The sequence below is a fragment of the Rhea americana genome, unplaced genomic scaffold, assembly GCF_003343005.1.
Source record: "Rhea americana isolate MKP2758 unplaced genomic scaffold, rheAme1 scaffold_219, whole genome shotgun sequence".
NCBI classification, from domain to species: Eukaryota; Metazoa; Chordata; class Aves; order Rheiformes; family Rheidae; genus Rhea; species Rhea americana.
In genome coordinates, this window is record NW_028186326.1 from 192450 (window position 1) to 210533 (window position 18084).

At 44.7% G+C, this 18084-nt stretch overlaps 1 protein-coding gene across 1 annotated transcript in view; it reads left to right on the plus strand.

The window, feature by feature from the left end:
* The first annotated feature begins 2088 nt into the window (after window positions 1-2088).
* The window catches only part of LOC146595673 (syntaxin-binding protein 4-like), a 38051-nt gene continuing 22055 nt past the window's right edge, over window positions 2089-18084 (plus strand). Inside the window, exons 1-5 of the mRNA XM_085305321.1 lie at window positions 2089-2182; window positions 8921-9016; window positions 9798-9867; window positions 11293-11367; window positions 17827-17912. Of these exons, the coding sequence (XP_085161447.1) occupies window positions 2089-2182; window positions 8921-9016; window positions 9798-9867; window positions 11293-11367; window positions 17827-17912 (421 nt within the window). The remainder of the gene's footprint in view (window positions 2183-8920; window positions 9017-9797; window positions 9868-11292; window positions 11368-17826; window positions 17913-18084) is intronic.

An 18084-nucleotide genomic window follows, 5' to 3' on the forward strand; every position in this document is an offset into this window, starting at 1 on the left:
TGCAGCAGGAAGAGCTGAGAAAATGAAACGCGCTGAAAACCCGGAGGAAGTATCGCTTTTCAGCAGCAGAGCGAGTGTGCCTTGCCCCGTCCGTGAAATCTCCCTGGCTGGGGGCACACGTGGGATCTTTCGGTTTCGTATCTCCCCCTACGAAGAAAAGGGGACCGGGTTATTAAGTAGGAGCGATGCAGAAATGGGAGGAATGCTCTGCACTCTGTGCTGTTCTATTTGATTTCTTTGTCTCCCGTGAAGACTTTCTTTCCTGTTTCAGGATTTCCAAGGTGAGGTGATAGGTGTTTAGAGGATAGTCACTTAGAAATGAAGCTTTCTTGAATTCTCCTTGGGAACGGCTAGAGCTGTTTACTCCTYCTAGGAGCAAACAGTGGTCCCTCTCTGCACCTTCACCCCGAGGTCCTGTTGTTGGGGGGTTTTTTATCTCTAATATTAGGAAAGCTCGTTTGTGCTTCTGCTCCGCTGGTTGTGCGTCATATTTGGAATAAAATTTGGTCATATCAAGTAGTCATTGGTTTTACCAAAAACAGTACTAATACTACATTTCAGATTGGTTTGAATTGTTTCCTGTTTATTCATGATGGAGTTTCCTCAGATATTTATCCAAAATATTCTGAAAAGCCTGGAAAACTGCTTCAATTTGTTTAATTGGTCTGGATCCAAGCTTTAGAGAATACAGGCTGGTTTAGCTTCCCGGGGATTGCTGAAACTCCRTCATTTTCTGACAGCAGATGATTTGGCTAGTTCTTTATCAAAGGTCTTGAATGTGCATAACATTATAAGAACATTAAGGAATTTTATTTTTAAGGAGGAGAGGGAGCTTCCTGTCAAATCTGTTGTCTTAGAATAGTTTGATATTTTAAAGTATTTCAGGGGTGCTTTATTTGAAGAAAAGTCCCCGAGGTTTATTCCTCTCTTGTGACCGGTTAGATTTAGATGAGTATGTTGTGCCCCAGTTGTTCAATGCAATCTGCAGCCTCTAATCGCCTTTTCAGAACCAAAGGGTAGGAGTTGCTGAAGTCCAGTGCTGGAGCTGTTTGCTTGTGTGAAGCTACTTCCACTCCAGATGCCTTCAAAGGACCTGGCAGGGAAGGTGCCTTGGGAAGGGAGGCTATTTCTTACTCCTCGCTGGGATACACCACAGCAGCGTCCGTGTCCACGGGCTGCGTTGGTGGTTGTCCAGGTGACACTGTGTCTATTTTGGAAAGTCTAAGTCCTTACTCCTTCTCACATAGCATAAGGAGGCTTGAGGCACTGTGGGCCAACTTCTTGACCTGATAAGATGTTTTGGGAATTATCTGGAGACCCACTTGCTTATATGGGAACTGTGGATAGTCCCAAGATTGGAGTTGAGAGTGCCCAGCTGGGGCAGAGTGGATCAGAGGGTCTTTAGTAATGCACAGTTTGGGTAACACACGACACCTCCCTAAAGCCATGCCTGTTTTCCCAACACTCATCAGCAGGTGTTCGGAGACACTGTAGCATGTAGTGATTGGGATACTAACTTGGCACRGAGGAAACTAAGGTTTAAGCTCCTGTGTTGCCAGCCTTGGCCTGCAATGAAAAACTTCTGATTTCAGTCTGASCAGACTTGAAGCAAAACTTGCATCCCATTTTTTCCAGCTCCTCTGCTAGAGAAACCAAGATGCAGAAAAATACCTGTTTCTCCTTGCCATGCATTTTGCGTGTGTTACAAAACCTTGGAAATGGACTCTCAGCTGTTTTCTTCATCACAGATTGTGTGTGTTTGTGAAACTGGCTTATTCTTGGAATATTGGTTCGAGCTCTGATCTCATTTACATGGAGCTGGACAGCTGTCTAGCCCCATTAATCCGGGGTAACGGATCACAGGCGGGTCCATCAGATTTGCTGGGTGGAGATGATGATGTCCATCTCTGCACATATTTCTCACTGATTTGTGTAAATTTGGGGGCGGGAGCTGGCAGGGGGTGTTGCTTTTTGCCACCATGGGCTTATGTGGGGCTGTGTCCTTCAAAGCCTGGAGAAGGGCAGGGAGGGCTTGTGTGCGTGTTTGGCTTTTGTCCGTGTGCATYTCTTTATTTCAGCCTGTGAAAGATGTCTCTTCTCTCTCCCAGGACACTCATGGGACCATACGGAATGGATCGAGTCGCACATTGTTTTGATTTCTATGACTGTGCAAACGGGCTGGGTGAGTAGYGCTGCTTTATGCAAGGGACATCCTAGTGCACTGGGAAAACTGGAACAATCGCCCCAGGTTTCCAGCATCTGCATCACGATTTTGTCTTCCTATTTGAAGTCTGACTTCTCGCAGAAGTACTGCTTTTTGTGCCTGCCTGCCAGTCAAGCCTCTGATGTCAACTTTCACAGCAAGGAGATTAAAATAAGGTCAAAGTCCTGATTAATTCTCTGTGCTTACTACAAGAGCTACACTTAGAGCTGCACAAGAACTCAGTGCAGAATGGCCCTTCCCTTGAGCAGGGTTTCTGGGAGCTGGAAGGTCCTGGGGGAGGTGTAAAGGAAACCCACGCTGTGCTGGGCTCTGCCTCTCTATTCCTCCCAGTGCCGCAGTTKCAGAGTGACAGCAGTCAAGACGTGCAGCCAGGCTGAGCAATGCGAATACCAGCCTGAGCTGTCAAAAGCAGCGTGGCTATAAGTAACATTATGTGACACCTAAGTGCCGTACGGATGGTGTCTGAGCTGGCATAAAATGCTTAGAGTTGATCACAAACTCCTGTTTATTTCCTCTCACRGAAATTTAATAAATTAGGGAGGAAATGTCTTTTTAGGATTTTTCAGTCTTTTTGATCTTTCTGAAAAAGAAAATCCTCTCAAGAGAATCCCAGACACTTCCTAGAGGAGTATCACAGGAGCAGTGCACCTACTGCTCCTGCTTTGCTCCGTAGGCAAGGCTTCCTGCCTGAAGCACCCCTTCAGGAGGCAATTCCTGATGGCTGGAAACAGCACGTTATGGCTCTCCTGTGGACTTGGGTGTATTAGAGCAAACAAAATCTGGAAAGTTTCGCCCACAGGTAAGAGTATGAACACAGAATGAGTCAGACTTCCTTTCAAAGTGCTCTACACATTAAGAGAAAAAAATAAGATGGTCATATTCATCAGAATCGGAGAAATAGTAATAGATCCACAAATTTAGGGCCAAAAGGATCTGTTGTATTATCTCGCTTGGCCTCTGTATATCCAGCAGTATAAAGAGAGATGCTCTTTCATAGCCTTTGTCAAAACTGAGATCCTCCGCAACGGCTGCTCCAGAGCCGTGTAGTGCATGAACCACTTCCTGCGCTCAGGATTTGTCAGGGTCAACCTTGCATTCCCACCAACAAATTAAAATTGCAGATGTAGATGACAGTCTAGCAGAGCAGCTGAGGACCACTTGGGAAGGTCACGGGTCCTTAGATGATTAGCTGGGAACCACTAATTCTGAGTATTTAAACTCATCAGAGAAACAAGCTCACACAATAGTTAAGGTTTAGGTTTCCTGAGAACTAAGAACACTTGTTAATTATTGGCTATGATTCTAGCACTTGGACAGGGTAACTAGGATTTCTGCTGAAGAATGGCTTTGGTAGGATCTCTCCCTCTGTATTTTGTTCATGAATTATGTGGGAATTCAGAGTAAGTTCTTTGCTCAGTGAATATGGTGTTTTAATCTCTAGAGGTAGATTTGGTTGAGTTAATGGGATTTTAGCTGATAGGTTAGATTAGCTTGTTAAAGGAGGAGACACAAAAGTCTGATAAGGATGTTGCTGGAGACTGCAGCCTAGAAATGCACAGGTGATGCATCCCACTGAGAGGCACCTGGCTGGATCACAATATTCTTTTTTTCCACCACTCTATGGCCAGAAGCAGGGAAAGTCTTTGAAAGGTATTGCAATGTGCTGTAGTAGGCTGTAAGGATATGGCTTTCCTAATGCTGTTGTCAGCTTTCTTAGTACTCTTAGGAGATATGAAAGATCCAAAATAAGCAGTAGTCCTCCAAAAATCGTCCTTCTCTACTCAGAACATAGCACAGAGAAGTCCTTGCAGAAGCTCTGTGTCTGCCATAGATTTTAGCTGGTCCTGCAGTGCTCACAATATGTTCTGGAAAAAAAAAGGCCTCTGTGAAACTTTGAACCTGTAAGCCTTTGTGTTTGCTGCTAGCTTCTTACTTTCAGATCCTGGTGTTATTCCAGCAGTTTCTTTAAGGTAGAATCAGTCCACTTCATGCTGGCATTGCAGGTCAGCGTTTGGCCCCAGGTCTGTTACTCTGTGGCTTTAAATGGAAACCCACATGTGAACCTCAGCAAAAGTTCAAAGAGGTTACCTGGCAGCTCCTAAAACCTGAACTTTGAATTAAAGAATAGCCATCAAAGGGAAGTGCTGATTAAGAAGTATTTCCCAGAAACACCGAGATCCCATTATCTTGACCTTCATCGTCTTAGAACAGGGCAGAGAGTGATTCACCTGCAAGCTGTCCCTTTGTCCAGACAGAAGAACCTGGCAGGGACTGTAAGATCAACAGAGGGATTAAGGGAAATGTAATTGAACCTTGCTAGCTTAGACACAAAGCAGGAGTCCTCTCCACAGTGTGTATTGAGAGGAGCAGGGCACAGCAGCACACAGTGCTGATGGAACCAGCACTGGGACACAAACCCGCAGCAGGTCAGAACCACTCTTCATTCAACACGTGATCTGATCAGTCCAAAACCAAGCAGCAGCTCTCCTCTAGCATTCCCCTGAGAAAAGTGTTTACAAAGCYGAGTGACCACTGCGGTCTACAGTTTGCATGGGAAAGATAGTCCCAAAATGCAAATACGTCAACAGTACTGTATTGGAAGGCGGAGCTGAGAAGAGGAGGCTTTGGGATTTTTCTCTTAGTCCGAAGGCTCTGGACCATGCCACGTATCTGTTGCTTGGATGCCCAGCATCCTCAGAGCCACCAGAGATGATTACAGCTGGGCTAAACAAGCAGATTAGCCAGAATGCCCCTTGACCCGTGGTGTAYAGAGCTGCATGGGGATCCAGGAGCAAGTGAGATTATAGGGCTGAGAAGCTGAGAACTGTGACACTGGCATTACAAGAGCAGGATTAAGTGCACCTGTGCAGYTCAAGGGTCTTGAAGAAATTTAAAGGCTCATTAGGAGTTTCATGCAAATTCTGTGTAGGTCAGTCTAAACCACCTGGATTTCCYCTGTAAACCTTTATTCTGCAAAAGAGAAGCTCCTGGAGACATCAGCATCAACTCCAGGACCCTTGCCAGAAAGGAAAGATTAAAGGGAGAGATCCAAAATAGGCTAGATTATCTGGTCCTAAGTATGACTTAATAAGCATTATGGTGGGACTTTGCTGTGATAATTAAAGAGCTGTTATTTACCTAAACTATGTCCCAAATATAAACTTAGTTGAAATAAGTGTTTATAAAATACAAAATCTCCTATGAATGCTACCACGAACTCTAAAAGCTCCAAACGATAACCAGAGTAAAACCCTGCAGAGAWGTAGACTGCAGAGCCGTGCAGTAAAACTAGTGTTTTTACTGCCGTAAATGTTTGAGATTAGAAATCTTGTGGCTTGAGCAATGCTGGAATCTGATTCAGATTTGGTGGCACAAGTAAGAGGATGTCCCGTGTCCGGACAAGGCCTTGAATTGGATGACTCTTTCCTACTCTTCCATGTCCTCATGATGAGTGCCCTCCAGCGGAGGGGCAGGCAGTTTGTGGTGCTGCAGGTTTCCAGCTCTGCTGCCAGAACGATGCGGATGGGAGGGCCGGGGGGTGGCAGGGGGAGGGAGGCAGAGGGCAGGTTTGTTTGCCAACAAGAGAGTTCAAAGTCAGTTTTCCCCTGTCAAACTTTGAGAGTGTTGGGAGTAATGCTGTGAGTAATCACTGATTTTAATAACAAGATCGGATTTTCTACTGACATTGTTGGGGATAAAGGAGGATTTGGAGATACTTCAGCTATATTAAGCCATTATTACAATTGATTTGTGGACACAAAAGGAAATGAGTCATTATTGCTTTTGATACCTAGACAGAGCAGCCTGCAGAAGCCACCGGCTCTGTCACAAACAGGCCTCATTGCGTTGGCATGTGATATTGTATTTGCAGTTATTTTGAGATGCAAATCTTACATGATGCCTCATGCATTTTATCATTTCTAATTACTTTAGGTACTGGTGCATAGAAAGATGTATAACTTCCTTCTGAGTCATCACATTGGCTTAAATATAGCTTCTAGTGCCCTCCCTCCCCTCAGGAAATGCTGTGACTTTGCCTCTGTGAGATCCCTGTCCATAGAGTCGGAGTATCCCCTTGCCAGGAGCTTCCCAAACACGTCCCCAGTCTCRGTGTCTGGGTTTCTCATCCAGGTCTCTCTTCACGCCTGTCTTAAGCGAGCATGTCTCACATCTGCTTGTGGCATAAAGTCCAGCACCAGCCACGCCAGCTCTGTCAGGAGTCCACTGCCTGGTACTGCCAAAAACTGGCTGAGTGAATTTATAGCTGAGGATCCTTGGTGATGAGTAGACTGAGTTTGTTCTAGCTTCTGTCACTCCTAGGAAGTTTCGTCTGCCTTCAGGTACTAATGGAGATGCAACAGCTGTCATCCTCTGCAGTCCAGAGGTACCTAGCCTGCCAGACATGCCAGGCCAGTCCTGCTCAGCGAAGCTCCAGGTGTTCAGATGTTATGGTRCTCCTGGTTACCACATGTCCTGTCTCCGTAGTCATATAACCCAGCCAGTTCTTGGTGTTCTTCACAATGCAATTCCTGTTATTTCTTGAAACTTTTACAGTAGTCCCTTTTAGCTTAAAAAGTGAAAAGCCATTAAAATAATCTTTGTGCTGTGCCAGATAATCTGCAATGAATTCATTACTGGTGACACTTGCAAACACCTACTTGACATGGTACTGGATTGGGAAGATGCCACTAGCAGTGGTTTATCTTCTCTACTCCAGCCCAAAGGGCACAGTGACAGCCATGTGCTCCATTAGTCCCAAACCAGAGTGTAAGAATTTAATTTGCCATGGCCTGAAGACATACCACTTCTGGACAGTGTTTCAAATTTCAGTGGAATTCTTAAGACTGCAGTGGAGAATAATGTTGATGTTGTACAATATTTTGATGCATCACGTCCAGCCAGGAATGCAATACCATCACTGGGATGGYGTTGTGTTCTTGTGTTTGGGAAAAGCAGCAAGGGATTGGTGTGTACGTGAATGAAATGAAAAAAATTATGGCAATCTGGTTTTAATCCAGTTTTAATGGATGGTGCTTTGAGAGACTAACTCTTTCCCTAGAGGTCAGAAGTGTCCCAGATGAAGAGACAAGTTAGACATCTGAGTATACCATACGTGAGTATACACACGGCTGGCCTGTGGTTTTTGTAGACCATCAGAGAATTCACTCTGGTGGGAATGGTGTTGCTGAGTCTCTGTGGGGCCTTCAGAAATACCATTTCTGCTTCCTTAGCATGGCACTGAAGTCACTCCCCAGTGTCCTCTGAGGATGTTTAGGGATTTAAAAGTTCAAGGGAGGAGGTCAGAGGAGAAAGTTGTCTAGCCTGAAGCAAGGAAGTGACCCTTTCTCAGTGGATCTACTGCTTTCTGTGGTGCCGCTTGTCCTCAGGGTGCCCTCGTTCTCGCCTCATGTTCAGAACAGCAAAATGTCTCATCAGCRGGTCTCTGGGAAGATTTGTTAATTAAAGCCAGGCTTTTTAATCCTGCTGTCCACAGCCCGGATCATGGAAGCAGGATTTAATGAGCCCCTGACAAGTAAGTCTCTTCAGCCTTTTCCTGCCAGACAGCTTACGTAACTCGCGCTGCCGTGAGAAACGGAGCGCGCTGCAGTCCCGCCAGCCCGGGAGTCGGCGCGCTGGGAGCGGTGAACGCGTGGGGCTGCCATAGCCCCTAGCAACGATGCCTCGAAGCGGCAGCTGCATCGTACCTGTGAGTGACCTGTGCAGCGCAGGAGCGGGGGCTGCCGGCGGTCTGCTGCGCAGGAGCTCGCTGCGTTGACTGGGAAGGCTAACGCAGCGTCGTACAGCTGCGCGCCGCTTCGGAGGTTTCAGCGCCTCTCTGGCCGCACTTCCAAAGGACGGTGTTACAGAGCCCCAGCTGTCCTGTGGCAACACGGGGTTTTTCAGAGTAGCAGAGCACCAAAGATCAGTGCACCCTGGCTCTCAGGAAATACTCTTGTCCACAGTAATGTTTCCTATGGCAAGATTTCACTGGTTTCATCAGAGACGTGAGCACGAGCTGAAGCAGCCACAGCTGCCAGTGACTGAGTTGAATTCTTCTCTGTCAGTGACTGMTTTCACTGCAGATGATGAATGTTCTGGTTGATGGAAGGTGCACATTCCTTGCCTATCCATCTCTTGGAAACTCTCTGTAGTTGTTGTTTTGAACAGATGCTCTTAGTTGCTTTTAGACTTTGTTAGTCAGTGGCCACATCTTGTTGTTCCTACTGCTTCACTCGCTGCCAGAGCTCCTTTCAGATGTGAGCGTGTTGTTGCTGCTTGTGTAGTGCAGATAATATACAGGATGTCCCACAAATGTTTTCAAAAACAACTCATAGATTCAAGAACTGGTTATGGCTGAAAGAARCTAGTAAGAGTTAAGTCACATTAGTGATTCTGATGGTTGTGCTTGAGTAAATGTCTGCAGCCATCTTTTTTGCACAGTTTATCCAGTATACTTGAAAACATGAGGAGGTGATGCTGTCCCAAGTGTACATTCCTCAGTTGTGTTTCTGTGCTTTGCAAAATCTATGGAATAAMAAGAGGAGATGTCAGAGACTGCCCTCACCCGCTGTTGCTGTAGTATCTTGGAACTCTGTGGGAGGTTGCTTCCCTCCAAGATGGCCCAGAATAGCACTGTCCCATGGGAACTGCCCTTGTTCACGCCTYTGTGTAATAGGGTAATTTCTTTCTCTGTAGGTATTAAGGTAATTGGTGGTATCAAGGAGCTCACAGGAGAAGAATATGGAGTTTATGTCAAGAGGATCCTACCAGGAGGTGTTGCTTATGCAGATGGTGAGTTAAACACGGTGGAGAATATCACAACTTAAGAAAAGCCAAAAGATAATATACTTATTTTATATCTTGCGTTACTGGTCATATGAGACATTTCCTCCCAGATCTTCTAGCAGTGAGGAGTCTTTGTAAACTCTGACAGCAGTCTTCTATCTGGATTCTAGGGCACTTAGACGATTACTTCACTATGTTTAAACCAACAAATATCCATGCTTCTGAAAGAACTCTCTTCATTTTATGATACCTCTTTTCCTAAGGGTTGTTAATTATAGATAGCCTGAAAATGACCTGAGATCCATTTGCAAACTGCTCTGATCTGGCCTGCACCATTCATTTCATTCTGAACTTCTTCAGTAAGTCAGTATTAAGCAAGGGTCTGCAGAGCTGACCTTTCATGACTTAAGCCCAGAGATTTTTCAAATGTTACAATTTAATTTGTTCATCTAATAAGGAAAAATAAACAGGTGGRGGTGAAACTCATGGGTTTTCTACCTGATCTTAAAAATTAGATCAAGTGAAAGCTTTACAGCTTTTTTTTTTGTATTTGTTGTCATACCTTCCTGTAGCATAGGAATCACTGTGACAACGACACAAATTGTTTAGGGAGGCTGTAGAAACTTCATCTGTGGGCATCTTGAAAAACAGGTTGGATAAGCATCTCTCAGAAGTGACTTATGCATATTTCATCCTGTCTTTGTGTAAAGGGAGGGACTTCTCAACCTCTCCAAGTCCCTTCTAGCTGTATTTTTTGCAGTTTTTATCCATTAGTTTTCTTTCCTAGGTCGCCTGCAACCAGGAGACCAGATCCTGGAGGTCAACGGAGATTCCTTAATTGGAGTTACAAGTGAGAGGTACCATATCCAAACAGAGATTTTGCATTCCTGTTGGTTTTGTGTAATTCTGTGGTTTAGGCTGCARGTTGCATGAAGAGTGCCAGTGCATTTTGTCCACGCCCTAATGTAACCAAAGGGTTTCTGCATACACCTCTGTTCCCAAGAGCCAGCTGTGTTATGGGACTATTACAAAATGAAAAGTTTCTATATAAAGATAGACCAAGGAACCCAAACTGTATTACGAGAAATTCATATATGGCTCTGGAATGCTGGCTGAACCTAGCCTCAGCTTTCCTTGCAGAAATAGTCTTCTCAATATCTTTTAGCTTTCCACACTCATCACTGTAAGAATATGTAGATATCATACAAAAATAAGTTACTGTTCCAGTCCAGCGCTGTGCTGCGTGGGGTAGGGAGGGGACTTCATGCTTTATGTCATCTCTGTGCTTTTCAATTCTGGGCATCCACTGGTGTATTTCTACAATCTACTTGACTTTGCAGTAGTGTTTAATGTCTCATCAGGAGCGACACTGCAGCCTTGAACTGCTATAGAGGAGTGCTATAGCTACTCCCCTTTTGCTTATGGCACCCCCACTCCATCTGCCGCTGCTTCCCAGCAAGCCCCTCTGCTCACAGCCACACTAGAGATTAGCCAATACATAAGCCCAGCAATGCTGCTGCACTCAGGGGATTCCCTCCAGAGCTGCAATCCAGCCCCTTCTCTCAGTGCCAAGAATATAATTAACTGATCAGAGCACCTCGCTTTTGGGGCACCAGTTTTCCTTTAAATATTGTGCTAAACTACTGGTGGCCTTGCACTTCTGCACATCACTCTTAAGCTGCCCCAGCTGAATGGATCTTTAGAAAGCAGCCCAAGGCGCTTCTCGTGCTCCCAAATCCCTAGAACTTGTTCTTTCTGAAGGATGTTCCCTGTTGCATTTCTGCAGCTACAGGGGCTGCGTCACGCAGGGATGGTCYGTCTGGCCAGTGGACCCCCAGTACTTTGCCTCTGACTCCAACTGGGATACGTGTATTTTGAACCAGGAAGTAGTGGATGCCTCTGAGAAGGAGCCTTGCGGTGGGAGGAGGTGTGCTGGGAGATATTTGCTTGCTGGCATGAACATGCTCTTGGCTTGCTTGATTATCAGGAACTTCTAAGTTAGTGTAGAAGTGGGAAAGTCAGGCAGTGACTTAGCTTCCCTCCGACTTTGCTGTCAGGCAGGAGAATCAAGGCTACTTAACAGATAATTCAGTTTACCGGAGGCCTCTCCCTCAAAAAAGAAAGAAAAAAAAAGTAAGTTGGCTACTGCTTTAGGGTTTGCCTAGGACATGGCTCAGTGCTGAGTTTGTTGAGAGCTTTGACATGCCGATGAACGAGCTTGGTGGTGCATTGCTCCAACGCAGTGTTGACAAATAGTCCTCTTCTTGCCTTTCTTCTTACAGGGCCATAGATATTCTCAGAACAGCGTCTGCCACCAGCCACATGCGCCTTCTTATAGCCCGAGATGATGATGCCAGGTAAGGTGGTATCATACAATTAAGAGGAACCATGAGACTTGTTGGCACCAGTTGTAGTGGAGTACCATTAAACTAACTAGGCTCATCCTCTCTCTGGCTGTGGTTGTGTTGGAGCCACATGATCTCTTTGTGCCCACAAAGCACAGCTCAAGTTATTACAGTAACCTGTGAGTTCCTGGGTGGGCTGTTGAGGAAGCACTGAGTGAAGTGATTAGATCCTCCAAATTAGATTTGGGATTTGGCCGTTCTGGTCTGARTAAACTTGCACAGATCACTGTAGTTATCCCCGTGGTGAACAGTTTTCCTTGCTTTAGGTGAGGAAATAGTAGGGGGCTTCTTGCCCTGTCTGCTGTGCGGGGCTGTGGCCAGAACTGAATGCCTCCAGGGGGTTGGATTCCCTTGTCTGAGTAACTCCCTGGAAACTCCCGCACGGGCTGAGCAGGAGCAGCACTTACCCGTGTTCCTTGTGGAAACGTTTTGTTTCTCAGCCAGTGCCCCCAAAGCAGGTTTTCTGCTTTTACYGTGTTTATCTGTTCCAAGCCTTTCAGGCATCTCAACAGGCCTCTTAATATATTAAATGGCAGTAGATGTTTCTTAAAATATATGCGTGTGCGTCTGTCTGCAGCTACTGCTCCTTCGTGCATCTGTCAACAGAGCCTCCAGTCAGGTTGTTGTAAATTGATAGGCTGGAGACAGCGAGGGCAAGCAAACTTCAAACAATCTATTTGGCCTCTATTTGCTGTTGGTTCATCTGTTAAATCTGCTAAAGGTTACCCAGAGGGAGTGTGGGGAAGTAATCAGTTTAATATTTTTTTAAAGATTTGMAGAGATTTCACTTGCATAATCATCTCACAAAATATTTAATACATAATTTAATACTCCTGGATTAAGAACTATGGAAGAGGAGGAAGGATTTATCTGCTTTCTACTTCTCTTCTTAGTTTTGTCTTTATTTTTTGATTCCATATTATCTTTTACCAAYGGCCTTGAGCTCGGCCAGGCAGACAGTCCTCTGTCCCTTGGAGCATCAGGAATGCCTGCTGATGTAGCTGTGGCCAGCGGCACTTTATTGTCTGGGTTTTAAATTAGCAGGGACTYGGCCAATTGCAGGACCATGAGGAGAGCCTGATTCTCATTTACACTAAGGCCTTTTTGCACTGCCTTCTCAGCCTAAAATTGCCCTGGTGTGAATAAGAAGCAAGACAGGACTATTCTATTGGCCATCSAAACAAATTGGCATTGGCTTTGTCATCTTCTCACCTTCAAATGGGTGGGATGAAAAACTGGTCCTCTCAGGATGTCTTCCTTTGAGCCCGGGCGTTAATATCAGCATGATGCTCCCACAAAAGGACCCTTCAGGAAGTGTTGCCGTGACAGACATGGGACAGTTATCTTCTTCCCTTTCGACTTCCCTAAGAATGTCAGTAATGGAAGTCATATCCACAGAGCTGCTGCACCATTAACCATGCAAGCCAAAGGAATAACACTAGGGAGACACATAAGTCAGTCTGTCCATTTGCAGATGTTTGCATGTGGGTTTTCTTCGTAAATCCAGAACATGTAGCTGTGATATCAGGTACTCTGGAGGGTGAAATGTGATGGCTCTGGATCTGAAAGAACATTCAACCTACTTGCCAATTTTCCCAGTGACTCAGTTGAGTAGCATTTTGTTGTGGCTGTCCTTGGGTGAATTTGACTTATAAATGCTAGTATTTGTTCCTGAAGTTAATTACAGGCCCCAATTGCCTGTGCTGTTACTGGAACTTAGTCCCAGTGTGTATAAGATGCATGCTTTCAGCTTGACACATCAGACATGCTGCAGAGAACTACAGTAATCCCAGGATTTAAAGCAGAAAATTCAGTTTTAGAGCTTAATGTGCCAGATTTGGAAGATGTTTGGATCTAATTTTGTCTGTGCTCATCTTTCCCTAATGAGGATAAACTTACTGAATGTGTGTAATTATTATTTATTTGTTCTCAGCCTGCAAGTGCAATAGTTCCTTGTTTGTRTAAGTTGCATAGCTATCATCCTAGTCTTTCAGGTTTAGCATTGTGAGAATGCCTGTTTGTGCTGTACCTCCTTGTACTTGCAAGATAAAATGCTAATGTAGTGCCTCTCTGCGTACGGTATGCAGAGTCACCTTGGTGAAAAATTACTGTTATATTAATAAGGCCTGCATCAGAAGAAATAAGGCAAGTAGTCTACTTTCATGTGAACATACTGCACTCTTTACCCTGTGCAATTTCCAAATTACACATACTTGCATCCAATCAGAACTATAAAATCCAGGGAACAGCGAATAAGGCTGCTTTCTTTCACTCAGCGTTCATTACAAAATACACCTCCAGCATCATGACACAGTTGACTGAATGACATCGATACAATCCCACCTCTGTTCCTGCCAAGGGACAGGGTTTCCCTGTATTTCTGTATTTCCCAGTGTGGCCTTTCAGAAGTAACCATTTGCAAAGCTGTAGCGTGAGTCAGTTTTTCTTGGTTTCAGTGCTACATCTATGATCTCCATTCTGTTGCTTGTGCATTCTTGGACATTTGCAGAGGACAAGYGGAGCGAGTGGGTTTGGGTTTTGTACTTTGAGTGGCCGCAGAGGACGTGCCTGAAGGTGTGCTAGGGACACATTGCTTGCTTTGTGTTGCATTTGCATTCACACATCACTTTTCTAATCTCTCTCCTTCCCCCCTCCCCACCCCCCCAGTTTTGGCAAGTGGGCAGGGACGGCTCATGTATACTAAAGCCACCCCTGTTAATCAATACTCAGGAGCAGCAGAGAGACTGTTACTGAAGTTCACACTTAGCCTGGTGCAAATGCAAGATGGTCCCTTTTTACTGTGAGCCAAGCAGTGCTGAATTACCTTCCATTAGTGTGGCAGTGGTTCAGGCAGTACCTAGAAACTAGCTTCTGTCATTTGATTGTGCATCTGAGCACTTAGTGCTTCAAGACTTGTGCTGGGACTGAATCCTGCAAGCTTCAGGTATTCCAGGGTCCTGAGCTGCTCTTTGAGGAAAAACATGTATTCTTTTAAACAGAAGCTGAGATAACGCCTGTGCTCACAGCTTCCTAGGCATTTACAAAACGACAAACCCTAGTAACGACCTAATGTACTGCCCAGTATAACCCTGGCTAGAGAGCTCAGTGGTAGCRCAGCATGAGCTAGCTGTGACTCTGCCAGGTGAGTGCAGCCCTATTTCCAGGCAGTTCTGCTGCCAGAGCTGGGGCCAGGCCCTGGGCATGGAGCTGCAGTGTCTCCAGTGCAGGTCTACCCGAAGAGAGGCTGTGATGCTGTAGTTGAGAGTACTGGGTGTCAGAGAACCAGCTTCTGTGATTGCTGTTTGCATGTAGCTTGCAGTGCTTAGGGTGCACAGTTCCCACTGACCTGCAGGCTTTGTTTACTGAAACAAGCTATTCGTTTATCTGACACCACAGACTCCTCTTTCTCCACCATCTGCAGTGCAGAGGCTGAGGCTTCCAGACACTGTGCTCCCACATAACCTTTGTAGGATTCACCCTTTGTTCTCCTGAGAACAAAAGGGCAGGCCAAAAAGGTATTATGAGATAAAACAACAATATTCTGCAGAAAGATTTACCCCCTGCTGCTTAATCTGTAGCAAAGTCAGCCTACAGCTGGCTGCTGCTGGCAAACTCTGACTCCGCTCCACAGGTCCAGCTGAAGCAAGTCTGAAGGGGATCTACAGGGATTCTGCAGACCATTACATTTCTATGTCTTAATGAAAATAGCTGGAGAAGAGGTTGCTAAAATGAACTTTCCACCTATTACAACATCACAAATTTTTTGAAGTAGAGCTGGACATTTAGTCCTGCAGAGATCTGACAATTTGGGATGCTTTAATAAGGTCACATTTTAAATTTTAGAGAAGACTTTTGAAGTCATCTCTTCAGATGAAGATATTTGAGAGCACAAAGAAAGGTTCGATAGCATTCCTCCAGGGTTGTTGATTAATCAGTAACGTTTGGGTAGTGTCTGCCCACTTGAAAATTCCTCCAGACACAATGCTGAGGGGCTCATACGAGAAATTGTGTTGTTTGCTGCTTGGATAAGCACGTTCTTCAAATTAGTCATGTATTTTGTCCTTGTGTCCTGCTTTGTTGGTCAATACTGCAGGCCCCAATTCAGCCAGGATGGTTGTTCGTGACTTGCCAGTTGGTCACACCATCCCTATAGCAAAAGGATGGGCTGGACAGTTTGCCGAGCACCTGTAGGCTCAAAGCTCTTTGTCTAGGCTCCTGAGCAAATAACAGTAAATGCTTTTTCACTTTGTTGATGAACTTAATGACACAAAGCAAGCAACAACAAAGAATGCCCAAATCATACTTACCCTTGTTTATAACAAATAGTTTGACAGCTYGGTCTGGTGATTGGATTTGCATTGCTTAGCAGAGTTTAAAGAATATAAGAGCTGCTTGACTAGTTGCATTTCCATTTACTGAGATTTTTTTTATCCTATTGTTTTTAATTCATAACCTTTTCCCAGCTCTATTAAATTATTATCTGAGAAACATGTAGTAATAGATGACGAAAAAAATGCCCAGCCCAAAACAACAACCCAGCTGCTGATAACTAGGTAATCACTGGAAATAATATATTAGCTCATACTGCTAATCARGTTCCAGCAAATTAGACCTCTCATTACACGAGGGCATAAAGGTATAGGTCCATCACTGCATAAGTTACCAGTGAAATGGGATTCTGAATAACCTCTACAAAGATAAAAGTTTTACTGAATTTTGGAAAAAATCTGTTATGATCTGTCCAGTGCTTAAACCAAAGATACCAGAGGTCAGGAAGCAGCTGTTCTATTGCCATTGGATCTTTGTATGTTGTTATTCCACTTACTCAGTGCTTTTACAAATAGCTTTGGTATCTAAAACTATGAAAGTGCTAGTTGGCACAGTTTTGGAGAAGGTGAGGTTTCTGAACAAAGAAATTGTCCTTATATAAGGTCATGCGTTTAGTTGATAAAGATGACAGCRTTGATGCAAAATATTTGGACTCACCAAGGCATTCCAGTAAATAGTGTGATACTTGGATGTAAAATTAGCATTAAATGGGATGAATAAGGCATATATTTGATGGTAATAATAGATAAGGCAAACATTATTTTTTGAAGTTTGTTAATGAGCTGGTTGTTAATGGGAAGACATAAATTACTGAGAGCATTTCCAGCAGGAACCAAAGGAACTGATGATTCATCCACCATTTAATATTGTTGACTCTCATCCAGCAATAAAGCATAACATCTGTCTGTTCGTGTGCTAACAATTCAAGAGCAGTCTCCTCGCTGAGGAAACTTTGCCGTATCTGGTTTCCTACAGATCTGTGTCTCAAGGTTCACTGACTGTTAAGTGTGAGAGCGTGCTGCTCATACCTAGGCTTTTGTTGTGGCTGTAGCATAAAAAGGGCACTTCTCCCATGTAGACTCCCTCATGTCTGAAAAGTGAATGGTGTTGTTACCACTGYCACACAAGCAAAGTTTTTAGGGCCTCCTTCCCCTGCCTGGCAGCTTATTTAACAATGCCTGTAAGGAGTTMGTTCTCCTCGAGCCCTTTCTCTCTGTCAAAGGTGGCTGAATGTGTCAGAAGGTGTTTGTGTTATGAAGGGAGAGGAATACACAGACATAGAAGAACCACACTCCTGGGAGCCTCATTTCCTAAAGAGTTGGCATAGAAGGGATGAGTAAAAGAGTGACCACAGGTCTGTGCGCAGCTGACTGAGACTGATATTAGAACATGGCATCCCCCTTCCAAGCTTACTGTTCAAATGGATACAAGGTTCTCATGGCAGCTCAAAGAAGAATTAGAGAAATGATGCAGGAGCTGGTGAAATATGATTAATGGTGGTTCTTAATGGTTTAAGAATGCAATGTATTTCATTTGGCACAAGGCAGGTCATGAAGCACTATACCTCTTGTGGGCAAGTATTTACAGCTCACTAGGGGCTCAACAAGTTTGACCAGTTATAAGGTGGTCAAACTCAATCTAGAAGCACTTGAGCACTGAGCTACCTTTTCAGGGGATCAATAACCAACTTCATGGCAGGGCAAGGTTCTTACGATGAGTTGGAGCTTTGGTATGCCCCTTCCCTGCTGCAGAAGACATTCAGGGGTAACGGGGGTGAGAAGGGCTGAGAGGGGTGTTTCAAGAGGCAGATCGGGGAGCTGTCCCTTATGAGTACACAGAAGTTCCAGGCCATCTTAGGAATCCTGCACTGCCATGAGGTTGACTATCGACTTTAACAACCTCTTGATATCATRGGGGGGCTATCCTTAGGAAGAGAAATTTTGATCTGCTCCCTACTGCAAGAGAGAATCTGGCCTATAAACTTGGTTAGTATGTCAAAGCCGTTAGAGGCACTGTTGTCATTACAATGAGGTAGGAAAATGTTTTGAGCAGCAGCTGACTATGTTGTGTTTTTGTTTCCAGGAGAGAATTCTCTGAGCTGATGGAGAAGTTTGGCTCTCAGAGCAATACAGGCTCAGCACGGAGTTCTCCTGTTCTGCATGGTGGAAGTGAGTACTGATCTCTGATGTGCAGCGTTGTCAGCACCACAGCTGCCAGAGCTTGATGTGCCACTGTGTGAAAACTGGAAGTCCCTTTATCTTTCTGCCAAGATAATTTTCTTTATCCTAGTGTTATTTTGAGGGAACTTTGATTTGATAAGATACTGTTGTCTGTGATACG